Raw genomic sequence first — 17,945 nt, forward strand, 5'->3', positions numbered from 1 at the left:
CCATTGGAAATAGCATGTATTTTTAATTTATTTTCCTTCCAAGTATGTGCCACAAACACTTAGTAGATGTGCCAAATGGTTAGCAAGACCTTGAGGGAGTCTCACTGTAAAATATGTTTCCTGAAAAACAGAGATTGTGAAATTGCTGTTTATGTAACTACTAAAGATTTGCTTTATAAATAATAATTTTTTCATCATGGCAGGTAATTGTTTATGCGAGAAGTTGCTTTTTATTTTTCACTCTATCCTCTGTGCTGAAGATCAAAGTAGTTAAATATTCCATGAAATAATGGAACAAAAGAACTCTCTTAAATGCAGACTGTACTTAGACACACCATTCAAGCAGGCAGCCTTCCTTTGGAATTATCTGTTAAAAGTAATCATGATAAATGGAAGCATACTGTCCCCTGATGCATCTCATTTGCATCTGTAGGAATCACCAACCAACAGCTGAGGAAGGAAAAGACCATTAGTTTTAAAATGTTAGAACACTAGATCTTTGCTTAAATTTTGTGCTGTAGGAAACAGCATGAATTTTGGATGTTGCCTGGGCTCCCAGGGGGCTTAGATTAAGAAGAGTGATTTGTGATATTGAAAAACATATAAGAATTTAATACCATATAAAACACAGTGATTGTGCCACAAATTGATTTTTGTTGGCTTCCGCTGCTTCTAACATGCTCATTTTCAAACGTGATTGAAACATTTAGGAGAGTTAGCAGTACTAAAGTCAGACAAATGTACTTTCCCAAGTAGAAGCTGGACAAATCATGGACAACAAAATAATTAATATGGGTTGCATCAAAACATTTTGTTTATATTTTTGCAATGTTTTAAAAATGTTGGTTAATTTCAAAACAAACACCAGTTTCAGTCTCAGCTTTGAAAATCTCAAAATTAAACATTAAATGTATCCTGAAAATCCCATCTAGTTCTCCTGAAGATGTTCAATGAATTTGACCTGAATTTGTCAAATTTAATTTCTGTCCCCCCCCCAAAGAAAAATATGTTTTTGTTAAATTATCTAATCATGTATCACCACCTCTACTCCACAGTCACTTTTGAAAATATTTTGACATATTTAGTACCCTTTGAGCACCTCCTATACACCAGACTTACTGGCTAAGGACAGCCATTACACATAAACCAATTCAAGTGATCAGAAAGTGGTTTAAACCTGTAACAGAACAGAAGCTCAGTGCACATAAACAGTTCCAAAATGGCTGAAACCAGTTTACGATAAGCCTGGTTGAATGTAGATTTGGGTCAAACTGGTTTATGAAACTTCTGTCTCAGATCCCTTTCTGGTTCAAGTTAAATCATAGTCCCATAGCATCCCAGCATGCTTTCCAGTCCTGGGCTGGGCTGGGCTGTGCTTTCTGCTCCAGAGAGAAGGGCTGGTCTTGCCCTAACGCTCCTAGCTGGAGCAGTGAGGGTTGGCTGATGGGGGGTAGGTGGGGTTGCAGCCCAGTCTACAGAGGAGGATTGCACTGTCCCAGGCAAACCCCAGCTAGGGTCTGGGGCCAGGGAGGGAAGCTAAATAGCCCTTCATAGTTTCATAGTTAGTAGTGTAGGAAGGGACCTGAGCAGATCATTAAGTCCAACCCTGTGCCATGGCAGGAAAGAGTACTGGGGTCAAACGACCCCAGCAAGGTGATTGTCAAGCCTTGTCTTAAAGATCCCCAGGATAGGAGCCAGCACCACTTCTCTTAGAAGTTGGTTCCAGATCCTGTCCCATGGCCTGTCCTCATAGGTCCTGCCCTGCTGCCCCTGATTATATGAGTGGCCCTCCTCTGGACCCTCTCCACGTTGTCCACATCCCTCTTGAAGTGCGGCACCCAGAACTGGATGCAGTACTCCAGTGTGGCCTTACCAGTGCCGCATAGAGGGGGAGGATCACCTCCTTGGACCTGCTTGAGATGCATCTGTGGATGCATGACAAGGTACGGTTGGCCTTCCTAACTGCCTCCCCACACTGCCGGCCCATGTTCATCTTGGCATCAGTGATGACTCCAATATCCTTTTCTGCCTCTGCACTGACAAGAAGGGAGTTCCCCAGCCTGTAGGTATGGTGCTGGTTCTTCCTCCCCAGGTGTATCACCTTGCACTTGTCAATGTTGAATCCCATCCTATTCTCATCCGCCCACCCCTGTAACCTGTCTAGGTCCAATTGCAGCCTATTCCTTCCTTCTAACATACCTACATCCCCCCCACATCTTAGTGTCATCAGCAAATTTGAACAGGGTGCTTTTTACCCCCTCGTCCAACTCACTGATGAAGATGTTGAACAGTGCGGGCCCAAGGACCGAGCCCTGGGGGACCCCACTGCCCACATCCCTCCAGGTCAAAAATGACCCATCCACCCCCGCTCTCTGGGTGTGGCCCACCAGCCAGTTGGCGACCCATTTGACTGTGTAGGTGTCAACACCACAGCTCCCCAGTTTCTTAATGAGAACGGAGTGAGAGACAGTTTTGAAGGCCTTCCGAAAGTCCAGAAAGACTATGTCCACTGCTACCCTTGCATCTAAGGATTTGGTGACCTGGTCATAGAAGGCCACCGGGTTGGTCTGACAGGACCTGCCTCTAATGAACCTGTGTTGGTTGCCCCTAAGCATAATCTCCCCTGCTGGCCCCTCCTGGACATGTGCCAGAATAATTCTCTCAAAAAGCTTCCCCAGGATCGAGGTAAGACTAACTGACCTATAGTTCCCTGGGTCCTCCTTCCTCCCTTTTTTGAAGATGGGAACCACATTGGCCCTCTTCCAGTCCTCTGGCACCACACCAGAGCACCACGAGTGCTCATAAAGGCATGCCAGGGGTCCCACAATGACCTCAGCTAATTCCCTCGGCACTCTGGGGTGGAGATCGTCTGGACCAGCTGATTTAAATGCATCCAGTCCCTCCAAAAGTTCCCTGACTAGATCCTCCCTGACTCTTGGTTTAGGTGCGCCTCCCCTGGGGCCTGATCTGGTCCTTGCTCAGGAAAATGGAGGCAAAGAAGTCGATCCCCCTCTCAAACTTATTCCTGGCTGCAACTGTGGACTACAAATCCCAGAGGCACCTGGAAGCAGAAAGAGGAAGTGATAAGCAACCCTGCAGAGTCCTACTGTTGTAGTTCTGGTCTGCAAATCCCAGAGACCTCAGGAGCCACAAGAAGAGGAAGCAAACACTTAGCCCATGCTGCCTGTGCCAGAGAGACATGTTCTAATACCCCCCAGCTTCTGGCCTGAGCCACTGCAGGCATGTGGCTGCATTTCCTGAATCAAAGGTAAATGTCTGTTTACTTCTGTGTCAATTTAATCTATGCAGTTCAGAATAACCTGCAAAGACTGAATCAATTCAGCCTTAGGCTTTTTGACTGTCTGTATTTAGCCACTGTGCCAGGGGTGGTGATGCCTCAAGCCTGCTGTGTTGGCCTGCACAAAATGCCTGCTATATTAGCAGCAGTATAGCCTCACCTACATGGTGCTTTAGGCCAGCTAATCAGCACTGCTGTGTAAGAATGCCAGTTAGCTTGTCTATAGTGCTACAGGTGCAGTTTTTCTGTTCTGAAAATAGCCAACATGAAACATCATTGAATTTGAAAGCACTACTACCAGCCACAGTACACTTGCCAACGGTACAGTAGTTTCAGTTGTCTTCTGCCTATTATAGCTCACTCCCAAAGTAATTTGGAATTAAATTCTCTCTTGCGGCTGGGATCATGAGGCTTAGTTAAATATTAGTGTAAGGCTCAATTATGCCTCCTTAATTCTGGAAGTTGAACTGCACCTCCAACCTGGTATAGGAAACCATATGCCAGCAGAAATCAAAAGAGAGCAGAATAGAGCTCAATGGATGTATCTGCATGAGACGCTAGAAGCGCAGTAGCTTAATTCTACTGCACATTAGCGCCTCATGGGGAAAGCCATAGAATTAGTCTGCTGCACATTAGCATCGTCTGAAAACGCACCAACATTATGGTGCATTAAGTTAGTACCTGTTATTACAGGTACTAAACTTACCGCGCCATTATCACAGCACATTAATGAATGTGTAGGCACACCCAACATTACTCTTTCAGTGCCAGAATGGAGCCATGGCTTTTTGCCAGCTAAAGGCTCTTTTCTTTGGAAATAGTATTCTCAATTACCTGATTAATGCCACCATATGGGTCCTGAATAACATACTAAAACTGGTTCAGAAAGGAGAACCTGGGCTTTGTTTTTGGCCCCTTGTTTTAAAGATGGAAAGTTTTAATTAGATCTTACATTCAGTCCATAGTAATGCATCCAAAATAATAATGATTTTATTTTTGAGGTCTGTAGCATTCATCTGTCCATTTATAAGTAAAGTTGATATGGGGCATGCTCCAGTTGTTGTTCATAGATTTACATAATCTGGTAGCAAAGCTCATATGAGGTAACAGTACTGAAAAGTTAACTTCGAACTTGCAAGTCTCCCACACTGGAAATAAATGTGCTGTCAGTAAGTTGCAGGTGCTCACAGCATGATGGTGAAAAACAATGCAATTCTGAGGAGTTTGATGACATTTCCAATACTATAATTCATTGTAAGCACACTTACGGTCATCTGCTACATCATGCAGTATTTTACACTAAGCGTTTTTGGTTTCATTAGTTCAGCTTCTTATATACATTCCCTTTTTACTGTTAAAAATTTGCTATACATAGTTTCGCCTATCCGTTTGCAAAATCCAAATGTATCTTGATAACCTTTACACAATCCCTCGCAAATACAGTGCATCTCTTTTTTTTGTTTATTTTATCATATTTGGGGGGTTTAATTTTTTTAAAGAAAAAAGACTGTTTAGTATACTAGTTCTTAATCTGTTTTTCTATTTCATAAATATATTTGGTTTACATTTATGCAAAACTACCACATCTGGCATGCTTTTGAAGTGTGTCTGCTGCCTGTATCTAAGCCAGTGATTCTCAACTAGTAATCAGTGCACTGAAATCTTTTCAACGGTGCCACAGAAGTTATCACTGTTAGAAGTGCAAACATGTTTAGCAAGATAAACCCAGAGGTTTCAAATAAGAATCTATAGTGTTAAAACTGTAGTCTTCCTGAGTTTTTGCAACCAAAGTGCTCTATTATTTTTCTGTAGTCCTAAATGCATGACAACTAAGAGCTGACATTTTCTGAGGGATGCCTTGAGTGTGAAAAGGTTAAGAACCAGTGTCTTAGGTACCAAACCAAAATCTTATACCCATCACTACATAATAAATCAATAAAAACTAATCAAATAACTAGACAAACAAGGATAAATTAGCGTTTCAAATTATCTTTACACTGGGGTGGGGGAAGAATACAGAAAAGAAGAGGGAAGGGAGATTTCTGTGGACTGCAAACACATAAATATCACTACGGTTTATAGTCTTAGCAGCCTGTATCTGATAATTTCATCAAACAATCAAATTTTGGGAAGAATTTAATTTTTTACATTCCCTATTTTTTCCACAGGTGGGGATTAAGCAAATTTGATTGACCTCTTTTAATGTTTTTTTTCCCCTTTCCTTTTGGATGGAGAATAAAAGAACACTTGCACCATACAAAATAACCTAGAGTTATTAGGTGCCATGTACATATTTCAATTTGAACGTTATTTCTCAGCCGTTGACTTGGGGGGGGTGGCAAGCAGTGACCGGGCACAGGAACCACTGACACTGCTAGCAGTGGCCAATCTCAGGGGATGCATGTGCAATGTGTACACCCCCTACACATTGCAAATGGTCAGTGGCAAACCTGGAAGTGCCAGCAGCACTTCCTCCAGCACTTCTGGTTTTGCCACTAGTGTTTCTCTTGGGCCGGGGGGCACACCAGTACTTCTCTTGCCGCGGGCGGGGCATGCCAGTGCTTCTCCCAGTGCCCCCCACTTCTGATCCAACCAGGTGAGAAACAACAAAGACAAGTGCAAAGTTGGGATGGAATAATCTCATGCATAAATACAGACTAGGGAATGATTGGCTAGATTGCAGTACTGCAGAGGACGTGGGGGTTATGGTGGACCATAAGATGAATATGAGCCAGTGTCCTCTTGTTGCAAAAGAAGGCCAGCAGCATCCAGGGTTGCATTAGCAGGAGTGTCATTTGCAAATCAAGGCAAGGGATTTTTCCAACCTACTCATCACTGGTGAAGCCTTACCTGGAGTACTGTACAGTATATCTATGTGGTCTCCTAAGCAGAACTTGGAATTGATAAAGATCCATGTGTACTCTTGATCCCACAATGTTTGTCTGACAAATTGAGACCCAAACCCTGTACGCCTTTGTTACTCAAGTCTGTAAAACATACATATCTTGCTAAATCAGAGGCTACAAGCAAAATGCTAATAGATGTCCACCGATACATGCCCCAGATTTATTATTTATGATCACTGCCACATTTATGTAGTCATCTTCAAATCAAAACTAACTGACCATGTACCTAATAATAAATATCCATATTGAAAGCTACTTTCTTCCTCACATGAAGACAAGTAATACATTATTTTTTGTGGGTATGCATACCATAGGAAACATTTTGACCATGCTGGATACCAGCTTTTGAGAGAGCTAGGAACAGTAGCAGTTGAAAACAAAAGGGAGGAATGGCCACACAAAAAAACAAAAACAAAAAAAAAAAACATTAAAAAGTCTTGGCTTTCACTAATCAATAGAGGCATGACACGGATGGGCACGCACCGCACCCCGAGGGTCCCCTCAGGCTCTGTGGCCCCCCCATCAGGCACCTCAGAGACGGCCACCCAGACGGAGCCCATGGTTCCAGGCTCCACGCAGACGGAGCCCCTGGCTCTTGGCTGCGGGGGCTGCCTGTCCCTTTTTCAGGCTCTGGGGCCCAGGAGCATGGCCACCTCCCCTTGCGGGGTCTGCTCCCTCCTGGGGTCTCTGGCGCGCCAGCTGGAGGAGCTCCAGGCCACAGTCCAGAGACTGCGTGCCATCAGGGACTGCGAGCAGGAGATAGACTCCTACTGCCAGGCCCTTCTCCCCCGGGAGCCGCAGGGGAGAGCACCGTCACCCTCCACGACTAAGGAAGACTCTGGGACCTCCCGCTCTGCCCAGTTAGGGGCATGGACCAAGGTGGTCAAGGGCCCCAAGGTCCGCCGCACCAAGGACCCTCCCTTGCCGGAGCTTAGCAACAGGTTCGCACCTCTTGCAGCCCCAGCAGAGCCTGCTCAGTTGCCAGCTCCCGCAGGCAACCCAGGCTCAACCGCAGCTACTGGCCCTGCTCTCCCCAAGTCAAAACGAAAAGTGTTTGTTGTGGGAGACTCCATCCTGCGGGGGACCGAGGGGGCAATCTGCTGCCCCGACCCCTTAGCCCGGGAAGTCTGCTGCTTCCCGGGGGCCCGCATCAGAGACATTGCGGAGAGGATCCTGCAGCTCCTCCAGCCCACAGACCATTACCCCATGCTCCTTATTCACGTAGGCACCAATGACACGGCTCGGAGCACCCCCAGCCAGGTCATGAGGCGCTACAAGGAGTTGGGAGCGGAGCTTAGGGGTCTGGGAGCTAAGGTGGTGTTTTCGTCGATCCTCCCAGTCTCTGACTATGGGCTGAGGAGGGAGAGGAGGATCCACGCAGTGAACCAAAGACTGTGGAGCTGGTGTCATCAGGAAGGCTTTGGCTTCCATGACCACAGCCCACTCTTTGGCGAGAGAGGCAGCGAGCTGCTGGGAAGAGATGGCCTCCACCTCTCTCCCCTGGGGAGGAGGCTCTTCTCAGCCAGGCTGGCTGACCTGCTCCACCGGGCTTTAAACTAAGCCCGCTGGGGGATGGGGGGACTACTGCCACTGCTGGCCCGCTAAGTGACCCTTGCAAAGCCAGCAGACCAAGGCACTTAAGGGAGCCCACCCCTGCCCCAGCCCTGGCACAATCTGTGGGCAAGGCAAGAGCCCCTAAGGGCACACTTGCCTGCCTGTACACTAATGCCAGGAGCCTGGGTAATAAGCAGGAGGAGCCTGTCCTCCTGCTCAGTGCAAAGAATTATGACATCATTGGGATAACGGAGACCTGGTGCGACTCCACCCATGACTGGACCACGGGTATAGAGGGCTATACCCTGTACAGGAGGGATCGTGTTGACAAAAGGGGTGGGGGTGTAGCTCTCTATGTGAAGGAAAGCTACATGTCCCTGCAAGCTGATGTTGGTGACCAGCATGGACAGCTAGAGACCCTCTGGGTAAAAATTCGTGGGAAAAATGGCACAGGGGACACAACGGTGGGAGTCTACTACAGACCTCCCACTCAAAGTCCTGAGCTTGACCAGTTCGTCCGGGAACTGACTGAGGCTGCTTGCTCCAGGACCTTGGTTGTCATGGGTGCCTTCAATTATCCGGACATCTTGTGGGAAGATCACTCAGCAAAATCCGAGCGGTTGCAAAGCTTTCTCTCGTGCGTGGATGACCTCTACCTGACTCAAGAAGTCTATGGGCCAACGAGAGGCAAAGCGCTGCTCGACCTGGTACTGGCTATGGGGGTCGACCTAATCAGCGACCTAGTGATCGATGGGAAGCTGGGTGACAGCGACCATGAGCTGATCACCTTCACCATCCGCCGTAAAGCTGGCAAGTCAGTCAGCAACACAGAAGTCCTTGACTTCAGAAAAGCCGACTTTGACAAGCTCAAGAGGCTTGTCGGTCAGGCCCTCAGGGACCATGACCCCAGGGAGATGGGAGTTCAAGAAGAGTGGTTGCTTCTCAAGGAAGTGATCCTCAATGCACAAGCTAAATCTATTCCAACACGGAGGAAAGGCAGCAAGAAGGCACAGCAGCCCTCCTGGCTCTCTAGGGACCCAGCGGACCTCCTGCGGCTAAAAAGGAAAGCCTACAAAGGATGGAGGATGGGATTCACCTCCAAGGAGGATTATTCTGTGCTGGTCCGGTCCTGCAGGGAGTAAACCAGGAAAGCCAAGGCTGCAACTGAACTCCAACTAGCTTCAAGCATCAAGGACAACAAAAAGTCCTTTTTCAGATATGTGGGGAGCCGGAGGAAAAGCAAGGGCAATGTTGGACCCCTGCTAAACCAGATGGGGCAACTGACAACTGACGCCCAGGAAAAAGCCAACCTATTAAATAGGTACTTTGCGTCAGTCTTTCATCAGTCCCGTGGGACGTCCATGCCTGCTATGGGACAGGGAGATCCGGGTGATGGGGATCCCCTACCCTCCATAAATGCTGACCTCGTGAAGGAACACCTTGAGAAGCTGGACACCTTCAAGTCAGCCGGCCCTGACAATCTGCACCCCAGGGTACTCAAGGAGCTGGCGAGCGTCATAGCCCAGCCCCTGGCACGGATCTTTGAAAACTCTTGGCGCTTTGGTGTAGTGCCTGAAGACTGGAAGAAGGCCAATGTGGTGCCGATCTTCAAGAAAGGGAGGAGAGTGGATCCAGCTAACTACAGGCCCATTAGCCTGACTTCTATCCTGGGGAAGATCTTAGAAAAGTTTATAAGGAGGCCATTCTTGAGGGACTGGCCCAGGCTAACATCCTAAGGGATAGTCAGCATGGGTTTGTTGCAGGTAGGTCTTGTTTGACCAATCTCATTTCCTTCTATGACCAGGTGACCTATCACCTGGACAAGGGAGAAGAGATTGATGTCATATATCTTGACTTCAAAAAAGCTTTTGATCTGGTATCCCATGATCACCTTTTGGCCAAACTGCCCAGTTGTGGCCTTGGCTCCACCACGATCCGCTGGCTGGGAAATTGGCTTCGTGGTCAGACCTAGAGGGTTGTGATTGATGGCAGTCACTCATCATGGTGCCCTGTGACCAGTGGGGTCCCTTAAGGCTCTGTCCTGGGACCCATACTGTTCAACATCTTCATTAATGATGTGGACATTGGAGTCAGGAGTGGACTGGCCAAGTTCGCCGATGACACCAAACTTTGGGGCAAAGCATCTACGCCAGAAGATAGGCGGGTGATCCAGGCTGACCTGGACAAGGTCAGCAAATGGGCGGACGAGAACCTGATGGTGTTTAACACCGAAAAATGCAAGGTTCTCCACCTTGGGAGGAAAAACCTGCAGCATCCTTATAGGCTTGGCAGTGCTACGTTGGATAGCACTACAGAAGAAAGAGACTTGGCCACATGTTCATCATTGACCACAAGATGAACATGAGCCTCCAATGCAATGCTGCGGCTAGTAAAGCGACCAAAATGCTGGCGTGCATCCATAGATGCTTCTCGAGCAAATCCCGGGACGTCATTCTCCCCTTGTACTCGGCCTTGGTGAGGCCGCAGCTGGAGTACTGCGTCCAGTTTTGGGCTCCACAATTCAAAAAGGATGTGGAGAAGCTTGAGAGAGTCCAGAGGAGAGCCACACGCATGATCAGAGGTCAGGAAAACAGATCTTACGATGACAGGCTGAGAGCCACGGGACTCTTTAGCCTGGAAAAGCGCAGGCTCAGGGGTGAACTGATGGCCACCTATAAGTTTATCAGGGGTGACCACCAGGATCTGGGGGAACGTCTGTTCACCAGAGCGCCCCAAGGGATGACGAGGTCGAACGGTCACAAACTCCTGCAAGACCGTTTCAGGCTGGACATAAGGAAGAATTTCTTTACTGTCCAAGCCCCCAAGGTCTGGAACAGTCTGCCAGCGGAGGTGGTTCAAGCACCTACATTGAGCACCTTCAAGAGTAAATTGGATGCTTATCTTGCTGGGATCCTGTGACCCCAGCTGACTTCCTGCCCTTTGGGCAGGGGACTTGACTCGATGATCTCCCGAGGTCCCTTCCAGCCCTAATGTCTATGAAATCTATGAAATCCCCTCAGTTTTAATTATTTTTGTTATTGTTTCATCCCATATCCCTAGCATTGGCCAGTACTATCACCCCATTAAACATCCTGGTCACAGTAGAGGAAATCTTTCCCTGTATAGCTCCTGACACTGATGCAGCTTATGTGGATCTCTCTCCGCATGTTGACATACCATCTATTCCTGTCTATCTCATCTTCAAATAGGTCTCCTCTCACTTCTCTTTATCTCTTGATTTTATCTTTATCTGATGTGATTTTTTGTAAGTCTTCACTATACATTTCCAAGGCTTTTGGGGTATTCTTTATATGAAGGACAATATAATTATTATCTTCCTGTAGCAGCCTCCCTGCAGAGACTGCTTTGGAAAATATTATGAAAAATCATGAGAAAATATTGTTGCAATATCATAATTTTTAATCTAAAATATAAAGAATAAGGACTTGTGTTTTACCTTGAGAATAATGGCATGAACATAAAGCTTTATGCAGATTTTTGACACGCATTGTAACCTTTACCACATTAAGAATAATTTGTGCTCATCAAAATGTTACTTTATACTCCTGTTGAAACCATGCAAACTACTAAAATCAGAGCGTTTAGTTCCCCAAAGATTTGATTAACCCAGGAAGAAAGCTGGAGTTCTGGTGTAGCAAAGCTCTTGTACATCAGCAGAGCTCGTTTGACTTTTTTCTTTCTCTACCAGACAACAAGAAAAATGAAGCATTCTTTCCTTTCTTGCACATGAAAATAGCAAGATCATACCATCCCCAAATACAACCTTTCCCCACCCTCCACCCCCAGCCATCTCCCAGAGTTTTCAAGCAAAACATCTATGAAATTTCTCAAGTTTTTCAGAATGTTTGTCCCATTTCATTAAACAAAAATAATATGAAACATTTCAAGTTGGGATGTGTCTCATGTTTGTCAACATTCAATATTTGTAAATGTAGCATCCCAGAAATTTAGATTTATTTGCTCTTTACATGGCACTAGCAGTTCTCATTAACTTTTTAAGGGCCTTTTTGTACATGAGAACCAGGTTCACTTAACTGATCATCATTTGTAGACCATCTTGTAGGAAGAAGCACTGTGAAGATTCATGACATGATTTGCTGTCTGCAGCTTTAGGAAGGTCTAACATCATTAAAAAAGAAATCATCCACTCCTTGAGAATCACTGCTTCTTATCAGCTCTAGAGAAAGTATCATAGTTTTCAGTAACATCATATGAACTGACAAATTAGAGCAGAAGAGAGAGTTTATAAACTACAGATGTTTTTAAAACTTGCCTGGGGACAAGCTGCTGCTCCCCCCTTCTCCTTCTTTCCCTTTCAACCACTGTGGAAAGCTCTTTGGCAGCAGATCCCGTGTATAGTCACTTCAGTAAATTGGATGAGGATTGCAAGTAGTGTGCATGCTATTGCTACTGATTTTATTTCCATATCTTCTCCTTTCTTGAAATTGCAGGTCAAAACGTAAAGAAAAATATGAATGATGTGAATGCTAGCAGGAAAAAAATGTCATTTAAAACAAGGTGTGGCCAGGTGGGGGTGAATAACGAAATCCCTCCCCCTGGGACTCACCTGCCACATTGTAGAAAGATGGAAGAATAAGAAGCTAATTCCCTAAAGAGAGAGAGTGTAGTAAATCATGCCAGAAGCAGGACAAAAGAAATTGGTTTATTAGTAACTTCCCCACAGGGAGTGGAGCACCCTGGCTCATGGTCTCCCGTTTCTCACCACTGTGCAGCCCACTCCCACAAGTCAGTCAGCTCTACTCCAGCCCCACTCTCTTCTCTCTTTCCTGCGGTACCAGCGGATCCTTTCTCCATGGGACCTTCTCTCAGCCAGTAAGTTTCTCCTCTCTTCCTCACCTCCTTACTTCACTGGTCACCGTGGTTACCTACAGTCAGCTGGTCTTATCTGCAAACTGGTCCAGCACTGGGTGTCCCTGCTGAATCTCTCCATGCTGTACCCCAGGGGGCAAAGGAAAACCCCTTGGTGTGGACTTAAGTATCTGCTGGCTCCACCCCAGGTGCAATCCCCTTCCCAACTGTGTTTATTAAGTAATTAACTTTGCCGTGTCCCTGACCTGACTACTTGCAACTTAGTAACATCAAAGGAACCCGGCTGTCTTTGCCTGTTACATGTCGGGGAAAACCGAAGGATCGGGCCCCAAGGTCATGGTGGGCCGGGGTGGCAATTAGATACGGACAGGTGGGATTAGCGGCGTAGAGTCTGGAGTTAGGGACTCGGAGCGGGTTGAGGAAAAACAGGTGAATTTATTTGACTTACGCTTCAGGCGTAGGCAGAAAGGTCTTCAGTTACAGTTTTGAAACACAAACAAACAATTAACAACAAAGGGGTCTGTTGGCCCACGAGGTTCAGTCCGAAGACCTAGTCCCAGGGCTGGTCAACAGCTCATAAATGGGGATTACAAACAACAAAACAAACAATAAAACGAACTGTAACACGGTGACGGTGAACCGCGTGACGCCAGTCCACAGCAATGGACGAATCGGGTGGTCGAATGAGAAAGCCGAGGTCAGTAGCCAGAAGGTGATGCAGCGGAGACGTCAGTTGGAGGGATGAGCAGAGTCGTAGGTGGTGAAGGAAAGCCGAGGTCGGTGATCCGGAACCGAGTTAAACAAAGTCCATAGGGTGATCCGAAATCGTAAGCCGTTAATCAGTTCGAAAGGTAAGTCAGGAAGCCAGATGAACGTAGTCAAAACCATAATACAACGAGTACTAAGCCACCGAAGGAGGAGATCAATAGGCCCTGAAGCCTGACTCAGAGAACAGTCCCTGCAGCAGCAGCCTCTGTCTCTGGTCCACGCGATCTCCCCCCCGAGGGAGGGGCTCACAGAACTTTTATATCAATTTAGTAGCCAATCAACGTGCTCTCCGCAGAGAAATTTCTAGTCCGATTACCTCATGTCAGGTTCTGACTGAGCATGCTCTCAGTCAGGAGCTGACACAGTCTGAGCATGCGTCTGTGGGGAAAGTAGGTCAGCAATGATTGACAGCTCCGCAGGTCACCCAGGGGGCAAGGACTGGGTGAGCCTTGGAAATTTCCACTCACAGCTTCAAACTGCGCATGTCAGTTTAACCTCTTCTGTGCTGGCAGCACATACTCAAAAAATTTCCATGACATGCCCCCTTGCTGTCAGCACAGAAGCTAGAAGGCCGAATTATACCTCCTCCCCCTCGGTGTTGTCGTCGTTCCGAAACTTATCGGGAGAGGGAACGATGGAATACATGTGTACAGACAAAGCTGAAACCTTCCGTGTCAGAATCTTAGAAATACAACTAACAATAAGAACGATAACTAAGAACACGAATAAAAATGATAACAATGGTGTTAACAAATTCGTTAGCCATGACGACACATTAAAGCCCAACCAATTGAATATTCTAGACAGCCATCCTTTTCCTATTCCCGCAATGGAATTGACCTCCTCTGCAATTTTTCGGATTTTGATGATTTGACCTTGTAGTGGGACGCTGACATTAGGGATGGCTATGCAGCACATATCGTGGGACAGATTCAAATACTGGCACAGTCCTCCCTGCTGGATGAGGAGTGCATCTAGCGCCAATCGGTTCTGCATAGTCATGCGCGACACTGCTTGTAGCTGTTGGTCTACGAGGTCAAAACCCGTGGCCGTATGATTTGCAAGTAACTCAACCTGCTCAGAAAGTTGTGCTAATGCTATCCGGGCTTTGGCGATCGCGAGTCCCCAGAAAAAGAGACCCTCAAAACCCCAACTGAGTCCCTGGGCAACTTTTTCCCCACTCGTTAAAGAACTCCACACCGGAGTACGAGATCTTTTATCTCGGTGTGACACAAGGGGACTCGGCGGGTGTGCCGTGGAAGCCTGTAGAGGTGGACAAAATAAAATCGAACTTAAGAAACACTGTACACCTGATAATGTAGCTGGTAGGGTGGTGTACAATCGCCCGTCCGAGCATGCCCATACCATTCCCAAAGGTGCTGGTGTACTCAATTCAGAGCATCGACCTGGGGCAGGAAAAGCATGCCTAGTCCTTTCCGGGGGGCCAGATTGTCTAATGGGTTGTTCCACACCATGGCAGAGAGCACTTACTAACACCGCTCGTAATATGGGGTAATAAAAACTAAACCATGAATTGTTTCCCCTGGGGCCTGGCTGAGTTAGATCGATTGTTAATGATTCGTTCCACACCACCAAGGGAGTAGGCTTTACGAGGGGTGAGAGGACGACCTCAGGGTCGGAAGTTTTCCTTCCCCTGGGAACGAGGGTGAGGTGCCAAGGTGGGATAATTGAGCGGGGGTCCCACTTTAGCGACATGTCTGGTCGAGACCAATCCTCACCTTCGGGGTGTATCCCCCATGGGATAGTGGAACAAGCGCACGGAGCTTCCCTTTCCCAGCACTCCTCACGAGGTGGTCGAGTGATTAGCGAGAGAGTGGTGAGATTAAATCCACGGGGCCAAGTGTAACTAGTCAGAATATAGCCTCCTCCCATCAAGGGGACAGAGATATTGATAACATTCTCCCCACTTTCTGAGACCTTGGTAAACCATGTTTCGATGTCAAACGGTACTGAATATGGGATGAGGACCGAATCCTCTACGGACAGAGGGACTTTAAGACACGCGGTCAATCCCTCACCAGTCTCGTCGTCTCCCGTGGCATTAGCCCACATTGACAACAAGTACAGAACCGAATTTTGAGACCGCTCAGAATCTGAGATCGATACCGTAGATACAAAAGTAACATATTTACAACACATCAAAACCCAGAGTACTCCAAAGTCCTTTTGTCTTCTTGGCATCTTTGTAGCCTTGTCTGATTTAAGTTGTCACTCTAATTTCCAGGCTCCTCTCAAATCCTCTGAGGAATGATCCGATAACCTGAAACGACAAACATAAACAAAACAACAGAACGTGTCCTTTTTTCCTATAGACCTCTTTCTCCTGTACCTTCCAGCACTTAATAAGGGACAAACAGTTGCCCCCTTGCTGGGAGGACAGGAGCTGTGACTTTAAGTAGTATCATTGGTATCGTTAACGTCTTGTGGTAGAATCGTTTCTGTATTAGAGCGTCTCGATAGCCAGTTGTGGTGGGTGAGTATGGTCCGTCCGCTATCTGTAAGGGTGACCAAGTAGGTGTTCGGATAGCTCTCTGCAGATTGTATTACGCCTTGCAAAACTTTAGGATGGCGATGGTTATGGTCTGGAAGGGAGACCCACACTAACTCGTTGTCTGCAAATTTCTTCTCCCATGGTTCGACTGGTTTTTCCGTAGATTGTTCCCACAAGGGTTTGGTCGCATTCAGATTAATTAGGATCTCATGATTACGGACTGTCCAATTTCGATAACTCCCATTTCCCGTTACTCGGAGCGCTTCTTTATAAAGTCCTATGGCCCGTTCCACAACCCCATTGGACTGGGGATGGTAAGGAAGGTGATGATGCCATGTGATGTTATATGACCTAGCAAATTTTTCGACAGTGTTCGATGTAAAAGGTGGCCCACCATCCGATTGTATTGTGGTGGGAACTTGCCACATCGCGAAGACGGCGGTTAAGGCTGTAGTAACTGCTGCGGCGTGGGACTTCCGAAGGGGTACGACGGTCATTAGCCGAGAGCCGAGATCAATAACGAGTAGCCCCTTATTTGGGACTGAGGCTCCAGGTAATGGCCCAAAAAGGTCGACTTGCCAGGTTTGCCCTGGGTTGAAATTTTCTTTTGCGAGGGCTCCTTGCGTGCTCCTCGTGGGATGTACTTTCTCCTTTGCACAGGCTGCGCAGGCTTGGACTACGCGCCTCCAGTCACGATGTAAGCCATACTGTGGCTTTTCTACTATGGTCTCACGCCATCGGGAGTAGCATGCCTTGGGGCCTGGATGACTCCATCGCTCGTGCAACCAAGTGAGGTAGGGGTCAATACAAATGGGTTCGCTCGTCTCGTCTAGGGTGAATACTTCATCATTAGTTACTAGTCGTGGCCTGGGTTCGCTCGTATCGTCTAAGGGGAACACTTCATCAGTAGCTACTAGTCGTGGCGAGGGTTCGCTCGTATCGTCTAGGGGGAGTACTTCATTTTTTAGATGTATCATCATTAATAACTTGGCCAGTTGATTGTTCCAAGTCTATGGAAGAAATAGTTCCATGCAAAAAAGAAAAGAGAAAAAGAAAGAAAGGAAATAGCCTTGCAGTCCGGTTGACTGGTGCTTGTTTTATGCGTGGAACCTAGAAAATGAATGTGGTCAGCAAGCGGGTGCAGTTGAGATTTTTCTTTATTTACGATCCATCCTTCAGCAGTTAAATGTTGGATGAGATCGTTCGTGGCTTGGGTTACTTCGATTGTGTTCCTGCCCATGATGGCGATGTCATCGAGGTAAGCCCAGATTTGGATGGACTTTGCGATTTCATTGCTTTTGGTGATTTCGATGGTATTTAGGCGAGGTTACTTCATAGTCACTGGCGCTAAACAGCGTTGATGGAGTCTTCGCTAAATAGTTTAAGAAATCATGCAGGTACTTCAATAGTGAAGTCAAGCTCTTCTCATCCAGGGGTGTATAAGCAAGCATAGCCCCAATATTCACAAAGAGTCGTAGCAGATGAGGTGCACCGTAGACCTGGGACATGGGAGCATCTGGATGATTTGCTAAGATTTTAGCATACTGGGGCCTCTCAAATTTGTACAGCAGTTGAGTTCCCAGCATTACATTGAAGTATTCCTTAATCCCAGCAACAACTTCATCCACAACATATTCTCGGTTATCAGTGTTTTCTTGCGATTTTTTGTAGTTCGTATAATCTTCTAGAATGGAATCAACATTCTTTTTGGCAGGAAGACAAAAGAGTTGTCTTTGCCTTGTGATCAAATCGCAGTCATCAACAAGCCACGGTTTCAGCTTTTCTGGAATTTTAACCTTTACGTTAACCCTGTTCATAAATGTTTCTTCCCTTTTAACTGTGGAGTCTACTTGAGCTCTTCTCTTCTTAGGAGTCCTCCATTTTTTCTTTTCCGTTTTCATATAATACCGAGGCTTGGTTGGTGCCATCTCAGCCTCCTCTTGGGTCTGTTTGATTATCACACACTTAGGGCTGTTGTGACCTGAAAAACAAACAATACACACACAGCTCTTATTCTTAAGTCTTTGCAATCTACAGTTCTTTTTAAATTCCCTCA

The 17,945-nt window shown here is 46.7% G+C and overlaps 2 protein-coding genes across 4 annotated transcripts in view; one reads left to right on the forward strand and one right to left on the reverse strand.

Moving 5' to 3' along the window:
• RORA (RAR related orphan receptor A) overlaps nt 1–17,945 on the forward strand; it is a 616,778-nt gene that overhangs the window by 249,671 nt on the left and 349,162 nt on the right. The gene's annotated exons all lie outside the window — the stretch shown is intronic.
• LOC149852336 (uncharacterized) lies at nt 13,954–16,205 on the reverse strand. The gene has a single exon (XM_090029491.1). It carries the CDS (start codon nt 15,577–15,579, stop codon nt 13,954–13,956), a length of 1,626 nt encoding a protein of 541 aa, XP_089885617.1. The 5' UTR covers nt 15,580–16,205.

The sequence above is a fragment of the Crocodylus siamensis genome, chromosome 15 (assembly GCF_052110815.1).
Source record: "Crocodylus siamensis isolate JL-2025a chromosome 15, ASM5211081v1, whole genome shotgun sequence".
Classification (NCBI taxonomy): Eukaryota; Metazoa; Chordata; order Crocodylia; family Crocodylidae; genus Crocodylus; species Crocodylus siamensis.